At 38.6% G+C, this 17,101-nt stretch overlaps 1 protein-coding gene, 1 long non-coding RNA gene and 1 pseudogene across 3 annotated transcripts in view; 2 read left to right on the plus strand and 1 right to left on the minus strand.

Moving 5' to 3' along the window:
- Nucleotides 1-3,800, plus strand: part of LOC141443209 (muskelin-like) — a 15,842-nt pseudogene extending 12,042 nt beyond the window's left edge.
- Nucleotides 1-11,958, minus strand: part of LOC141443371 (uncharacterized) — a 282,390-nt gene extending 270,432 nt beyond the window's left edge. The window contains exon 1 of the long non-coding RNA XR_012453019.1: nt 11,490-11,958. This is a non-coding gene — a long non-coding RNA (uncharacterized lncRNA). The remainder of the gene's footprint in view (nt 1-11,489) is intronic.
- The window catches only part of LOC141443370 (uncharacterized), a 64,015-nt gene that overhangs the window by 34,013 nt on the left and 12,901 nt on the right, over nt 1-17,101 (plus strand). For both annotated transcript variants that reach the window (XM_074108608.1, XM_074108610.1), the window contains exons 2-5: nt 9,832-9,927; nt 12,803-12,969; nt 14,936-15,802; nt 16,186-16,357. In XM_074108608.1, coding sequence (XP_073964709.1) covers nt 9,842-9,927; nt 12,803-12,969; nt 14,936-15,802; nt 16,186-16,357 — 1,292 coding nt within the window. In that variant the 5' untranslated portion in view covers nt 9,832-9,841. The remainder of the gene's footprint in view (nt 1-9,831; nt 9,928-12,802; nt 12,970-14,935; nt 15,803-16,185; nt 16,358-17,101) is intronic.

Below are 17,101 nucleotides of genomic sequence, written 5' to 3' on the forward strand. Positions count from 1 at the left end.
AAATGATCTATCCTCCTGAGTTCTGGAATTTTTTAACAAAACTTAGTGCTTAAGGGGATCCCATGCCCCATTGACCTTCGATCTGAATTCCTTAGTTTTCTAATGTTTTTGTAACTTATTATGTTAACAACAACGGTTTTAAGTAAAAAAATAGACGATTGTGACACAACGCTATAATTAAATATACGATCGAGGTGAAATTCGATTCGGTGAATCGCTACAAGGAAGGAATTTATGCTATAACTAACAAGTGAGTTATTTGACCAAAAATGACAGTTTAGAGGTTTTCGTGGGTAATCGTCGTATGTTCCTATAGCATGTTATTTTGATGACAAAGGCAGCAGACAGACATTAAACCAACAAAGGCTCCGGCTCCATAGTTTCCTTTCATTTGAATGCCTACAAAAAACATTGTCAAGGTTAATGGATAATAGTATCGGGCTTTGCGCAGCGAAATTAGCGAATTATCAAGTTTAGGCAGTTGTCTCACCGCCAGCGAGGAAACGATTGGCTATCGACTTTCTCGCTCAAGAAACGAACAAAAGATATTAGGTCCTGTGTGAGTAAAAGAGACACATATATTAATAGTTAATCGCTGGCTGTTCACACTGTCGGCGAGAACTCGCTCTTACATCTTTTGTCGCAGCGACAAGAGCTGTAAAACTTGCTGAGCTATAGATACTCGCTCAGCGATGTCAGCTTGGCGGCCGCCCCGCACGAGCGAGTCGAGTGGAGTGAGTAGTCGCCTAGTCGCCCGTCGCACTCGAGCACTCGCTTACAGCCAGCGACAAAACTACACTCGCTTCTCGCTGCTCACCCACTCGTTTCTAGTTACTCGCTCTACTCGCTTCTCGCTCATCGTCGGCGGTGGGACAAGTGCGTAAAGGTCGCGAAGTGGACATCGGCGGGGAGTGGGGGCAGGCAGCGAGATAGCATCACTTCATATATCGGCTATCATACTTATTGAAAGTCCGAATGTAATGTTTGTCAGAATGATCGTTTGTCATAACTCTTTTTTCTCCCAATCCAATAACTTGCTGCTTTTGTAGGTGGTAGGAGCTTGTGCGAGGTCCGCCCGGATTGCTACCACCATCTTGCTCGCTAATCCTGCCGTGAAGCAGCAGTGCTTGCTCTGTTGTGTTTCGGCGTGGAGAGTAAGACAGCCGGTGAAATTACTGGCACTTGAGGTATCCCATCTTAGGCTTCTAGGTTGGCAACGCATCTGCAATACCCCTGGTGCTGCAGATGTTTATGGGCGGTGGTGATCTCTTACCATCAGGAGACCCACTTGCATTACTATAAAACAAACCTAACCTAACCTATAGTTGTCTAGGAGGACCATTTAAAAAGGACCCCGGACCTAAAGTATGGAAAATGTGGTTTCAGTTAAATATCCTGAGATTTTGATGTTATAGATTTCAAAGTCCTGCACAAAAGTGTCTAAAAAACTAAACTAAACTCTGAAAGAGACCCGGAAACAGGTAACCCTTAGAGAATTTTGATCAGGACTTTTAAATCTATAACATACCAAAATCTCCTTGGATAAAGTTGTTCAGTTTAACCCGCCGAACGCCCTGCGCGCCACAGTGGTGCGTATCTAAGTACTCGTGATTAGTCAATTTATGTTACTAGTTTCGATCACCCTTTAACATAGCCTCTTAAGTCCTCGCGTTTTGTTGCAATTGTTCATTGAATAAAGAACTCTAAGAGTTTTGAAATAATATCCAAAATAACAAAGCAGGTCAACCACGTCTAGGTCTTAAGCACTAAGTTTGTTAAAAAATGTCAGGACTCAGGAGGATAGGGTACTAGTCCAAAATTAAAAAAAGTCGTTGATCGCGCGACGAGTTTAGCAATACTATCACCCGTATGTAAAGGATCATCATTTGGTTCCACCCAGTCACCCAGTATAAGAGCAGCACATATAGATAATCACATTGTATACCTCCGAACAATGTCGCAATGACATCATCCCATTCGCAAGTGTTCTGGGCCCGCCGGAACTTGCTAATCCGGTCGCCTTATGGATCGCTATTTATTTTTATTAATAAACAGCACAACCAACAGCAAGATGCGGAGATCTAATAAAATTATCAAGAAGAGACTGGAAACTAGAAGCTAAAGAAAGAGAGCAATGGAAAAGTCTGGAGGAGGCCTTCACCCTTACTGAATCTATTTTATATTTAAACAAACAATTTATTGTAAGTTAGTAAAGTTATGTTAGTTAAATATCAATAATTTTTTAAAGTACGAACGGTAAAAAATATACTTGTACTCCACCAAGTACGTTCGGCAGTTACAATTGATCCAGACTTCGGACTCAGGAGGGTACACGACTAAAAGGTAGTGAAGAGTAAAATTGGTCAACTAAAGGAATTTAGTTGATACGTTGTAATAAATTACTTAGCTCAATAAGAACTTGTTTACGTATTAGCATTCAGTAACTAATAATATACTATGACTCACGGCCATGGTATTATTTACTGTATAATATACGCTCGAAAAATATAACCCATCTCCGGCGGTCGGTTAAAAATAAATGATGTTTCGCTAAAGCGTGTGTAAACGCCATATACCTCCACCATCAGAGATGTCAATTAACTGTACTCTGTTGACGGAGATCCCACAAACGACAGGTAATAAAGAGCAATTAGTTAACGGCTATTGATCGATCCAAAGTGTTACTGCTGTATGTCAACATGATCAAACCCAGCGGCCATGAAAGTATACTCGCGAGAAGCGTTGCATTGCATCGCTACATCAGTCAGATCGAATTTATAGAAATCGCCATTTGGCGCATTCATCGCATCGCATGTTGTTTTGTCTATTCTTCTTCTTTTTTTTCTCTCTTTTGTTAAGAATGAGAAGGGTAAAGGAGACTGACCTATGCCTATTTATTTTTCTCTTCTGGCAACCCATTTTGTAATGTAAGTGTTTCTTTTTATTATTTTTATGAAGGGTCCACGGAAAGAACGTGTCTAGTCACCTAAGCAACTTTTTGAGTTATAGCGGTTTGAAAGTTAGTCATCACGAACAATTACTATGGCTACCATTTATTTAAAAGATAAAAAAAAAGATTTAATATTGTTTTCAGATTATTTAATTCAGTGGTACCTAAGTCATAGTACTTTGTGAGCTCTACATTTTGAGATTAAAATCTCAATTTTAAAAAAAGGTGACTAGGCATGTTCTTTCCGTGGACCCTTCAAATAGGAATGTATTTTTAACTGAAAATTGTATCGGTCTCACTCTTAACTGTATTTTTTTTTTATATATGACTACCGGAGTGTCCCAAAGGAAACACCGCGCCGTTCGCAAGACCGGCAGATGCTGATTTGGGACAGTTTCTTGACATGCATTACTATTTTTTTTTATTATTCTTAACCATTTTTACCATGTCACTAATAAAAAAATTCTTTCTTTCTTTAGTCACTTGTAACTAAAAGATTTAAACAATAAAAACGGGATGGATGATGATGATGAATATAAATCTAAAAAGGCCCCTGTGGCATGGTTCCAAGAATGCTGGCAGCATTTCCTCGCTGTATGACGATGCCAAGACGCTGAGCGAGGAAGCTGCCAGCCCTCTTGTCTCCGGTGGCTTCGACCAGTCTCTTTGCCAGTTGGCTGAAGAGTTCCCTTGCGCCAGGGCCCCACGGACCGAGCGTCTCGACGCCGAAGGCAATGAAGTTGTATCCGGCATAAAGACCACTATATTTGCGCTTCTTGACAACTTCGGCCGCCTCGGCCGCTGCGCCGGCCCTGTGTATTGTACCGTGGAGATGAGACGGGACTTGTAACTTGTTTGATCATCGGCCCTGCATGTTATAATCAGGGGACGTATCTGAATATTTTTTTATTTATTTTTTATTTATTTATTCATCACATTTTACAAAAATTACTTAAAAATATTTTCGCCAAACTGCTAAGCAGTTTGTTGGCGAAGACAGCACTCTTTAAATACACACTTAAATCCATATTAAACATTCAAGACCGAGAACAAACATTCGCATTATTCATGCAAATATCTGCCCCGGCCGGGAAACGAACCCGGTACCTTAAGCTTCGTAGTCAGGTTTCTCTAACCACTTTGCTATCCGGTTATAGAGCAACTTTAAGCACTGGACATTTCGATGGCAGCAAAGTAAAGAAGACATCTACAAAATAGCTATTTTACAGGAGAGCGTATTTAGTAAAAAATAATGACTACTTTGAGATTAATGGGACCATGAAATTTTCTATGATGCATTAAAATAATGTTCTTTGGTGATTGTTCAACAGATTTTATTTCTGTAACATTATTTTAATGAAAAATTGTAGATGTCTTTTTTTACTTTGAAAGAGCTTAAACGTAGAGGAAGACATCTGCCTGATATCCGTTTATGCGTTGTAGTGAAACAAACGCCTTTTCCGTTATAAAATACGAATAAGCTAAGGTAAGAATCTCCGGTAAAACTTAGAGGAGTGTTTAGAGATAATCTAAACAACATGCAACGAGTATTCACCCTTTTTTTGATAAAATTTTGTAGATGTCTTTATTTACTTTGCATTAATCATTTTATTCATATTATTAAATGAGTTATCTACCACTCAACCTCATCGCTGTCTATCATATATAAATTCATTTATTTCGTTAAAAACCCTCAAAATATGTGTTAAATTAAAAAATATTTTTTTTTTTATTTTGTTTACTCATAATTGTTTTTACGTACTCAAAAACTAAGTTATTTTTTATAGTTTTACACTAATAAATTAAATAAATCAACAGTAGGTACAAGTAATAAAATTACGTACAAAATATATACCAAAACAAAACAATATAAACTGTAAAAATAAAACAGTATGTACTATAATAGTATAAATAATATAATGCTATAATGAATGTGGATAATACCAAAATTGTCATCAATGGCCACATGGATCAGAGGCCCGTCATCGTTAGTGGAAATCTTCTTGATGTTGTTTCGGAGTACACATACCTCGGCCTGATTTTGCAGTTAAGGTACCAACACATGCTAGTTACTAGCACGAAAGCATGCTACTATTCAGCAAATGCTACTTACTAGCATGTGTGCATAGGGACGTGCTACTATTATAATAATAATAATCCCAGCCTATATACGTCCCACTGGTGCGCACAGGCCTACTCTCAGAATGAGAGGGCTTGGGCTGTAGTTTCCACGCGGGCCCAGTGCGGATTGGGAACTTCACACACACCATTGAATCGCTTCGCAGGTTTGTGCAGGTTTCCTCACGATGTTTTCCTTCACCGTAAAGCTCGTGGTAAATTTCAAATGTAAACTCAGAGGTGCGAGCCGGGGTTTGAACCCACGATCCTCTGCTTGAGAGGCCATAGGTCAAACCACTCGGCCACCACGGCTTGCTACTATTAAGCATGCTTTTTCTGTGTCATACAGTACAGCAGGTACTAGCATGCTTATTAGCATGCTAATAACGAGCATAATGTAACAGTAGCCTTAGGTAGAACACAACTTTGAGAAGGAGGCCAAGAGAAGGATTCAGCTGGGCTGGGCAGCATTCGAAAAATTATGTCGAGTTTTTTCGTCAATTATACCGTAATGTCTGAAAACGAAAGTTTTTAACCAGTGCGTCCTACCCGTCATGACATACGGAGCTGAAACGCGGCCCTGCCAGCTATGGAACGAGCTATGCTCGGAGTTTTTCTGAAGAATAAAATCCGCAACGAGACTATCCGACACAGAACTAAGGTCATCGACATAGTTCATAGAATTAACAACTTGAAGTGGCAGTGGGCTGGGTCATATCTGTTGAAGCACCGACAACCGCTGAAGATATTGAGTGGAGACCGCGTCTCGGCAAACGTAGTCCAAGACGCCCTCCGTTCAGGTAGAGGGACAATCTGCGAAAGGCTGGTGGTAAAAGCTGGATGTGTCTAGCCGAAGACAGGGCGCAATGGCGGTCTATGGGGAGGCCTATGTCCGGACTGCTATTGGCTGATGATGAATAGTATAATCGATATTCTACCTACTACTTATATACCTATTAGGAAAAAACAGATTGCTCGTCATCATCAGTCAAAATCTGTTCAGTCAGGCGTGTCGTTTCCAAAAAGCGGTAAGCTGCAAGCAATAGAAACTTAAGTACTTACTTAGGTTAAGAATTTTTAATTCATTTGCTGTCTAAATAAAAAAAAAAACAAGTGTATGAAACCAATGTTAAGTATATCTATTTGTTTTAATATTTTTAAGAAAAAACAAATAATTTCCTCATAGAAATTAGAAATAATAAACTTTGTAGATTGAGACATATGCAAAAAGTATGACGTATAAACGGACAAGTGGCATGTGACTTTATTGACGTCACAAGCATCCTGTCAAAGCTCCGAAGTAAAAGCGGATAAATTCAAATGTCCGTTTCTACTGCGATGTTTTTTCAAAAGCTAGTGTAGATGTTTTCTTTTACGTGCCAAATTTTTCTTCATTATTTTGAAATTGAAATATTTTTTTAACAGACTTATAGATATGGTTGAAATAAGTTTTTTTTGTAAAAAAAGCATTTTTGAAAAAATGTAGATGTCCGTATCTACTTTTGCTGCCATCGATTTTACCTTACTTACGTACCCAAAGCAAGATAAACATAAACACACAAAATTCACAAGCATACAGTATTTAATGCGCCTTAACTTTACTTTCTTTAATGAAGGTATCCATCAAACACGCCTTTACTTTAGATTTAAATATATTTTTCGTTTCACACTCGTTTTCAGATATGATTTTATTGTAAATGCGTGGTATCAGGTACCTTCTTGTTCTTTGTCCGTAGTAATTATTAAGTGATCTCGGTTCAACAAATATTTTACGTGACGATGTTTTTCTAAAATTACGGTTATATATTTTACTTATCTTATATGTTGGACATTTATACTGATCTACAGCTAATAAGTACCTACATTTAACATGTACAGGTAACACATTACATTTCTTAAACAAGATATGGTACTTTCCTTTACAGTATTGCTTTGTTTTTTTATCTACAATATTTTAATTAATCTAAGTTGTAGGTTATAAATTCTGTTTAGATATGTTTGGAAAGTACGCCCATATGCAACTAGTCCATATCTTATAACTGAATCTGCCAAGGCGTGGTATAAAGTGTGCAATGTTGCCCTATTAAGTGAACGTTTTAGATTATTAAATTTACATAGTATGGCTCTCAGTTTGTTACACAAAACATCGATATGGAGTCTCCAATTAAAGTTGCGGTCTATGGTAAGTCCTAGGTACCTATAGCTATTTACGAATTCTAGAGGATTACAATTACATAATGCCAACCCGTTATGCAGGCATTCATATGTATGTCCAATAATACTAATACTTTCTTTTGGTGTTGACATATGTGGAGAGTTTATAAGCATACATATCGAAAATTAATATGTCTAATGTTTAAAAGTCGACGAAATAGGTTAGGTTGGGTTCGATATTTTGACCGTCGATATTTTAGCTATCGATATTTCAATTGTCGATATTCAGATACGTGCCCTGTGCTCATCATCATCATCAGCCAGGTTTTTGTCTCAAATTAAACAAACGCGCTGTCTTTTGTATCGATTTTTACAAACGCATTTGAAAGGAACTTGGAACGCGTATTGTATTTGTATTGGTACAAACGCAGCGCGCCTCAGCGAGGGGGGAGCGACGGGTGAGGGCGGAGGGGATACGAGGCGATACAAACGTGTAAGGCTAAGGGATCGTGTATAAGGTTAAAACGTGCCGGCTCCATTGCGTTTGCTGAGCGTTCGACTTGCGTTTGTGAGCGCAAAAGAACGTCGTGTGGAAGGTCCCTTATATTTATTAGGTATTTTAATTATGGTTGAATTGTTATATTTGTGTAGAAGTATTCCTGAATAGGATTTGGCACGGCCTTGGCTTTATCAAGTAGGACGTGGTTAACTTTACAACTGCGTTTTAATTTATTTAGCCGTTATCGCTGCGTTTGATACGGCAGGAAGTTTAATAAAACGGCTTAGCGCAAGCTACCTAACGCTAGGAAGGTACTTTAACTATCCAGTGTTTTTCAAACTTTTACGGCGACCCCCTGCTTACCTTCACTTACAGTTATTTGTGTTCTTACGTTCATAATACAAATATTGAATAATTAGTAACGGTGATATTTTATAGATACCTTCCGCTACCGGGACTGGACCGGGGGGTCCACGACCCACAGATTGAAAATCACTATACTATACCAATGTCATGCGTTTCCACCAGAGATGTGCGAGGATGTTTTAAGAGGAATGTGTTTTCATGAGCCAATAGAAACGCTTCATTTACCTATTTCGCTCCGCTCGGCTGTTTCCACTAGAGCTGTGCTGTGCGAGACTAGGTAAAAGTAGCGTTCCTATTGGTTCATGAAAAACACAATGGCAACACATACTCGCATATCTCTGGTGGAAACACAGCCTTATCACATTATAAACACATACAATTCTAAGAAGAAACTGTTTGGCTTTGGTCTGAGTGGTCACTCAACTCGACTGTCAGTACTCGTGACCACGGCCAGTATAATGTAATGAGGGCTATCGTTTTTTGTCTTTCTAGATGGCGCCTCTGTTACGTGAGGTTTTTAAGTGTGGCTTTCAAAGTCTGTTATTACGGGCGTGAAAACAAAGTTTAGATTAAAATCATATTTAATACGCCTTAAACCGTACCATAAAAATATCGAGGAACCACAATGTTGCGTAGTCCCGTTTTGTTCGGAAAAAAGGGAGGGCAAAGGTTTCCGAAAGACAAAAATGTCTCAAAACACAGACATTCATTGCCCCGTAACGCATAATTGCCATAATTAATTTCAGATAATGCAAAATATTCACAATATTATTCTAATTATAAATAAACCCGCGTAGCTCACCCAAAAACTATGAGATTTGACATTTCGGAGACCTCACGCTACACTAGCGCCTCTAGCGGCGAATTCATACGCGATAGCCCTCATTAATTAGCTACTCGTAAGTTGTTAGTGCGGTAGTTGTGTTGTAAGCCGTGGTGGCCTAGTGGTTTGACCTATCGCCTCTAGAGCAGAGGGTCTTGGGTTCAAACCCCGGCTTGCACCTCTTGAGTTTTTCGAAATTCATGTGCGGAAACGGAAATACATTTGAAATTTACCACGAGCTTTGCGGTGAAGGAAAACATCGTGAGGAAAGCTGCACAAACCTGCGAAGCAATTCAGTGGTGTGTGTGAAGTTCCCAATCCGCACTGGGACCGCGTGGGAACTATGGCCTAAGCCCACTTGTTCTGAGAGGAGGCCTGTGCCCAGCAATGGGACGTATATATATAGGCTGGGATGATGGTGAAGTTGTTAGTGACCCTGACTACGAAGCTAGCGGTTGCGGGTTCGATTCCCGCGACGGGCAAATATTTGTATGATGAATTCGAAAGTTTGTACTTGAGTCTTGGATGTTTGTATGTATTTAAGTATATGTTTATCTATACATATAATATGTATGTCTTGTCTAGCACTCAAAGTACAAGCTTTGCTTATTTTCGGGCTAGGTCAATTGGTGTGATTTGTCCCAAGATATCATTACCGCCAAGCAGCAGTGCTTGCACTGTTGTGTTCCGGCGAGGAGAGTAAGACAGCGGGTGAAATTACTGGCACAAGAGGCATTTTATCTTAGCCCTCTAGGTCGGTAACGCACCTGCAATCCCGCTGGTGTTGCGGGTGTCCATGGGCAGTGGTGATCACTTACGATCAGTTGAGCCATTTGCTCGTTTACCTTCCTTTGACATAAAATAAATAATAATAATTATTATTATTGTTTAATTGTTGACATGTTCCTTTCACCTTGACAGCCAGCACTACATGGCACAAGCGCATGACGAGGACTACGAAGACAGGTACTACTCATCGGGCCGTGACAGCGATGATAGTCCCATTCTCTCTTACAGGTGAGTCAAACCCAATAGCCTGTCGTAACGGAGGTTCTCTATCGCTTGATCGAAATTCATATGCACGAGTTTAATTTGCCATAATTTTATATTCCATAATGATTATTTGCCATAATTTTTGTTGCCGTAAAGATACATTTGTCATACTTCATTTCCCCTATGACCAAATGTCCTAAAAATATGCCCAAAATTATAACGTACACACTAATTATTTGATATAAAAAAAATCTGGCCGAAACAAAAATAAATTACCCATAACGAAGAATAATAGGGAGTGTTATTATGTTATTTAACATTAGGGATATTGAACATCATGGCACTTAAGTATTATGTAAGATTACATCAAAATCCGTCCAGCTGTTTTAGCGAGAAGGAGTAACAAACACACTTTCGCGTTAATAATATCAGTAGAATAAGTAATCTACGTAGGTGACGTCGCCGGCCAAAACTAGTCAGTTTTAAAGGCTAGAGGTGAACTCATATCATAACCTTTATGTCATTTGTGTAAGCTAACAATAACTGATTGTTGTATTGTTCTAATTTTTTGGGATTTTCGCTGATATTTACATAACAAAAATTGGTTTAACCTGAAAGCGTGGCCTCTATAACAGGCGCAGTTCAATATTGACTGTACCAGTTAAGAGGAGCTACTGTCAGTACAGTACAAATGATTAATCGACAAATCAAATAAAAGTTCAAGCAGAAAAATATTTAAAATATATTCAACAAGGTAAACTGATCATTCAGAATATCATTAAAAATTTAATCTTGTTCCATCTTATACCATTGAGTGGTATAGGACGCAAGAAAAAAATAACCATATGTATTTATGTAGACTGAAAAATTTGTATTTGTTATGTTCTGATATACTTATTATCTTTTGATCTCAATTCGGTCTACTTTACTTCGGGCTTAATTGATTTACAGTGAAAAGAAATGTTCTAAATATACTTGAGAGAGGTGGGTAACATTATTTACCGGCCCGGACAATACCGACCCGGTTTTTCGTGTACACGCCCATAGAAGGTTACAAGAGTTTAAATAGTGTCACCCTAATTCAGCACGGGTCCAAATTTTGGCCCGAATTTTCAAATTGTCAATTCATGCGGACGATTTTCCATTTGTACTGAATGACAGTAAATTCTTAAAATTCAGAATAGTCGAAGGAATGCCGATTATTGTGAATAATAACGCTTTTGCTGACAATTATGGTGATGGTGATGTGATAGTTGAAAACGTTGTCAGTGTAACGTTTGTTAATGACGGCAGTTATGTTGATTTCGTCAATGATGTCTACGAAAGCGATGGCGCAGACAGGTAAGATTCTTGTACAAGTGTTGATTAAAAGCGAAAGTATTTTTAAACACCGAATATGAGTTTGTTCCGATGTCGAGACTCTTGGTTCCTGGGGCCCTAGCGCTTTGTATCTTTATACGGAAATAACAAAAAGGTTAGAAGACAGCACAAAGGATCGAATTATTGGCAGCTTGCTAAACCACTAAATTTCATAATACCTTATTCACTAATACCCCTAATTTTCAAATTACCATGGGCTCATATACAGTCAAGGGCAAAGATATCGACACGGCCAAAGTTGCAAAAATATGTATACACGGCCTTAATGTTAAGTGCATAAAGTCGTGTATACATATTTTTGTAACTTTGGCCGTGTCAATATCTTTGCCCATGACTGTACCTAAAATGTCAAATTGTCTCTTGTATTAAAATGAACGAAATTCATTATGACTGACTTAAAATGTCATATTCTCTAAATACCTAAAGATTGAAGTGCACAATTCATTCAAATACCGAATGACAGAAATGACAAAATATTACAAATTTAGGTAAATATTTTAACTTTTGGCTGTTGTTGTTTTGGCTTTTGGGTGTTGTTTTGCCATGAAAGTGATTTTGAAGTTTAGGTATTATGTATGAGACTAAGGTATTTTGAAATTCAGCCATATTATGATTCCGGTGTCATAAGAAAACAAAATTAGGCATTCTGCAATTTAGGTATTTTGAGACCAAGAAGTCTTGAGATCTGAGAATATTGATAAAAAGGTAAAATGCAATTTAGAAGTTATAAGCCAAAAGCCTAAAACGACTCCATTAAAAAAACGCTTTATTTTAGCCCTGATAAGCAGATTAATTTTCGATTAACTGCGAAATTAGATATTTTGTTGCTTTAAAACAAATAAATAGTTAGTTGATTGAGTGTGCGAACAAGTGACGTCATAAGTTGCTATTACCATTCAAACTCTATGGGAGAATTGTGTTTTGACAGCTCATAAAAAGTACGTCAATTGAGTGGTGGTGTCAACATTCTTATTCAGCATTGACATCTATAACACTTAGCTTAGCTATTCACAGGAACGCTAAAGGGCGGTAGAGGGCGCCACCGCGCGATAACCTAGATCCGCGCAGACGGAGTCGCGGGCGTAAGCTAGTATTAAAATAAATAATTTTGATGTAAATTGAAAATGTAGCAAATCAATGGTGTCCCCGCGTGGGGAAAGCAGTCCAAACACTCATAAAAAAAAAATTGTGCGTTAATTTTCTACTGGCATAATGTTGACGTTGAGGGTCGTGGGTTCGAACCCCGGCTCGCACCTCTGAGTTTTTCGAAATTCATGTGCGGAATTACATTTGAAATTTACCACGGGCTTTGCGGTGAAGGAAAACATCGTGAGGAAACCTGCACAAACCTGCGAAGCGATTTAATGGTGCGTGCGAAGTTCCCAATCCGCACTGGGCCCGCGTGGGAACTATGGCCCAAGCCCTCTTGTTCTGAGAGGAGGCCTGTGCCCAGCAGTGGGACGTATATAGGCTGGGATGGAATAATGTTGACGTACCTACTGATCATATCCTCCGGCAGGTACGAAACGCGTCGCTGCGCGCGCGCGCCGTCGCCGGAGGGGCGCGCGCGGCGCGCGACTGTCACCGCTCTCGCCAAATTCTTCCTCTTCTGCATGGCTATGATAATGTTCTGCGTGCTTATGTACATACCGGTGTACAATAAAGCCAACGATCAGATGAGCAAAGGTTAGTACAAGCTTTTACAATACAATACAAAGACTCTTTATTGTACACCAGACATAGTAAGCGATACAGAAAACAATTATTAAAAATTACAAGGTGAGCAATAGGCGGCCTTAATTAACTTAATTAACCTAATTACTTAATTAATTAACTTAATTTAGCTGTTGCCCGCGACTCTGTCCGTATAGAATTCGTTTATTGATATCCCGTGGGAACTTCTCTTTCCTCTTGACTCTTAACTGTCTGTATACCGAATTTTATCTAAATCGGTTCAGCGGTTTAGACGTGGAAAGGTGACATGGTTGATTAGATAAATTTACCAGAATCGTTATTTCCCAGCAGCAAAATTGCCATTCGCTTTTTTCCCAATATGCTTTTATAACCCCCGACGCAAAAAGAGAGGTGTTATAAGTTTGACCGCTAAGTGTGTCTGTCTGTCTGTGGCACCGTAGCTCTTAAACGGGTGCACCGATTTGAATGCGGTTTTTTTATTTGAAAGCGGGTTTTCTAGCGATGGTTCTTAGACATGTTTTATCAAAATCGGTTCAGCCGTTTTTGAGATATCGAACTTTGAAGTGACAAAGTCGGGGGTATTCCAACTTTTTGTTGGTTAGGTTATTACTGAAGTTTATTTACACAATCGCGTTTCTTCCCAACTTTAATCGACACAGAAACAAACGTAGGTTTAGGTTATGTTAAGTTTGCATCGGCCTGAAGGGCCAAAACCACATATAAGAAGCCGCCGGAGGTACGTCGACACTGTTGCTGTGGCGATTAAAATTGGGATAAAACGCTGTTGTGAAAATAAGCTTCAGTAAAATGGATTTCCCATGGAGGGAAAAAAAAACAGGTAAATAACGAATTCGGAAAACTATATAACCTGCCGTCGTAATTCGTCTTTAGTAAAATACCTACATGTTTTAACGCGTTTACTTGTTATGTGTGCATACCATTTAGCATTGACATGAAAATTTAAGTCATCACAATATTAAGCTTAGAAAATCACAATGGTACGACTATGGTAATACGTAGATTAACAATCTCAATAGAAACTCAAAACCTTGACGAGTTTCCTGTTAGCTGTTAAACATACTTCTTCAGGTGCCACAAACGCAATTGGGCCAATCAACCTTTTTACCGACACTAATCTGTCCGCGACATTTTTCAAACAATTGCAGATTTTTGTAAGTAACCATGTTTTTTCTGCAATTTAATAGATGGTGTACATGAATAAGAGAGTAAGTTCCACCTATTAAACCGTGAAATATCTTATTGGAAGTACGATTTTTTGGTAACGTCAGAGACAATTTTGGTAACGCAGGAGACGCCCAAAGTGTCGGTAAAATAGTTGATTGACCCATTTATGCCTTGAGACTAAACTCCGTTTAATAACAGTTAAAAGCTTTTTTAACTTGCAATGTATGTTTAATGTATGTATGTATCTATGTATGTGTGGGTCAAATCTTGCAAGTTGTATTTGACCCACTTCCTGTGGGTCAAATTGCAAAACACTGGTCTAGAACTCTGTTAAGTAGCTAACTAACTAGTCCTTCCTTCTTTCTGTAAAAAAAGATTGCCTGGAAGAGATCGCTCTTAAGCGATAAGGCCGCCTATTGCTCACCTTGTAATTTTTTCTCTGTGTATCTGTTTTCTGTATCGCTTACTATGTCTGGTGTACAATAAAGAGTCTTTGTATTGTATTGTAACTACAAGTTCAACAGTCGGGACCCATTAGGTACTAAGAATTTTTGAGCAGTCGCAGCAGCATTTCGGGCAGTCGGGTAAAAATAAATGGTCGTGGCGTATTAAGTGTCTTATCATGGAATCACTCAATACCTTATGGTATCCCGTTACGTTGTTTTCATTTTGACCATGGTTAGAATCTCTTCGTTGGTTTTCCTTACTGTCCAGCCATAAATAACAGTTATCTTAAGCTTAATATTTTGATTAATGTTTAGTTTTTTTCCAGGTGTTGTAGCAGGTTGGTCCATCCATACAAATCGTGATACAAAAATATACGTTCAACCAAACAACGTGACGACCATTCACGAACCAAAACACATATGTCCGCCCCACACTAGAAACAAAAAGAACAATTTATTTCTACTTATCATAGTATGTTCCTCTACCACGAACTTCGATCAACGTGTCGCTATCAGAGAGACGTGGGGGGACTACAGAACATATTTAGAATTATCAAAGGTATACAACAAAGTTAGGGAGAAATACAAGGATTATAATTATACATATGATTTGTATCCAGATTTAGATAAAAATGTAAATAATGTAAATAGTAGCGAAAGGATCAAAAGAGATGTTAGTAGTTTTAAGCATCTACTGCCTGAGTTAGCTAAAGCGTTGCAAAATAATATAGATAGTGAAAAAACTGATGTACCTGAAGAAAAGAGGTTTGAAGATGACAATATGCTACCAGAGTTTGATATGAACAAAGAAATAGGGGAAGGTGATGACGATGAATACAACTATGATTACGAAAGCAACGTCATGAAAATACCTCCTAACGGGTACGAAGAGAACGCCAATTTAGATAAAGTTTTAAAGATTTTAAGGAAAGATAAAAACTTTGCTAAAAGCGATGTAGTGTCTGATAAAAATGATAATTTGCTTGATGGTGATACAGAACCAGACTTCAAGCTGTTATTTTTACTAGGGTTACCTAGTAATGAAAATGATACTGAAGTACAAAGCAAAATAGAGGAAGAAGTGCAGAAGTACGGTGATGTCATACAGGAGGGTTTTATCGATTCATACAACAATTTGACGTTGAAATCGATTATGATGCTGAAATGGGTGACCAATAAATGCAACGAGAGCGGTAAGTTTTTTAAAATCTACTGAAATTTATTAAAACTAAATACACAAATTTAATTTATCACAACCTTATTTGCCTTATTCTTCCATTACGACACGACGACAGCTACGTCTGTGTGACATATTTTTGATCATGCAGAAGCCGCCCCCCTCCCCTTCCACTTATATCAACACATATGTTATGTCACACAGACCCAACCATCTCAAACACCACAAATAATACTAACACGTTCCGAACTTTTTACAAGTTCATTCACAAGTTTAAACCGAGCACACAACCGTTCACCAACCACCACCACCAACCTTAATTCCCAAATTAAATATTTTCACATTATTTTTTTCAACAGTATTCTCTCAACTATCCTACAATTTTTTTTCTCTTTCTAGTCCGCTACATCCTCAAAACTGACGATGACACCTACATAAATGTACCAGCCTTGATGTTGAACCTTCGCAACCGATCAAAAGAACACGACAAACATCCAGCAAATAAGGAATACATGCTCATCGGGGACCTCATTTGCGGAGCTAGGCCAGTCGCTGACGCCCATAACAAGTGGTAAGTGCAAGATCTGCCATTAATAGGGGACCTCATTAGTTCACCAATAAATCGAGGACCTCATAAGGTCACCCATAAATCGAGGACCTCATTTGCGAAGCTAGGCCAGTCGCTAACGCCCATAACAAGTGCAAGATCAGTCATAAATAGGGTGCCTCATTATAAATAAATATAAATATCATGGGACACTTGACACCAATTGACCCAAACTAAGCAAAGCTTGTACTATGGATACTAGGCAACGGATAAACATACTTATATAGACAGATACATACTTAAATACATATTAAACATCCAAGACCCGAGAAAAAACATTCGTATTATTAATAAAAATGTCTGCCCCGGCCGGGAATCGAACCCGGGACTTCAAGCTTCGTAGTCAGGTTCTCTAGTCACTTGACCATCCGGTCGTCTGATCATTAGTTCACCCATAAATCGAGCACCTCATAAGGTCACCCATCTCGCAAACAAACATCTCGCTTTTTTTTTCTTGCTAATTTGCTGTCACTGCTGTCAATTTTTTTTAAATTATCCACGAGGCCATTTTTTGTCTTTGATTTGTCAAGATGGCCAACATAACGCGTCTAATCCGTCTATCAGCAGCTCAACAACTAGCAGACTGCTAGCAAGCGTTTATGAATCATACTTCTTGACAACCGTCTAACAAGCTTAATCAGTCTGCTAAAGTAACAGACCGATCAGACCTCAATTAAGGGTTTTTTTTTATGAAAAAGGTTGATAATC

This window comes from Choristoneura fumiferana, chromosome 27 (genome assembly GCF_025370935.1).
Source record: "Choristoneura fumiferana chromosome 27, NRCan_CFum_1, whole genome shotgun sequence".
Lineage (NCBI taxonomy): Eukaryota > Metazoa > Arthropoda > Insecta > Lepidoptera > Tortricidae > Choristoneura > Choristoneura fumiferana.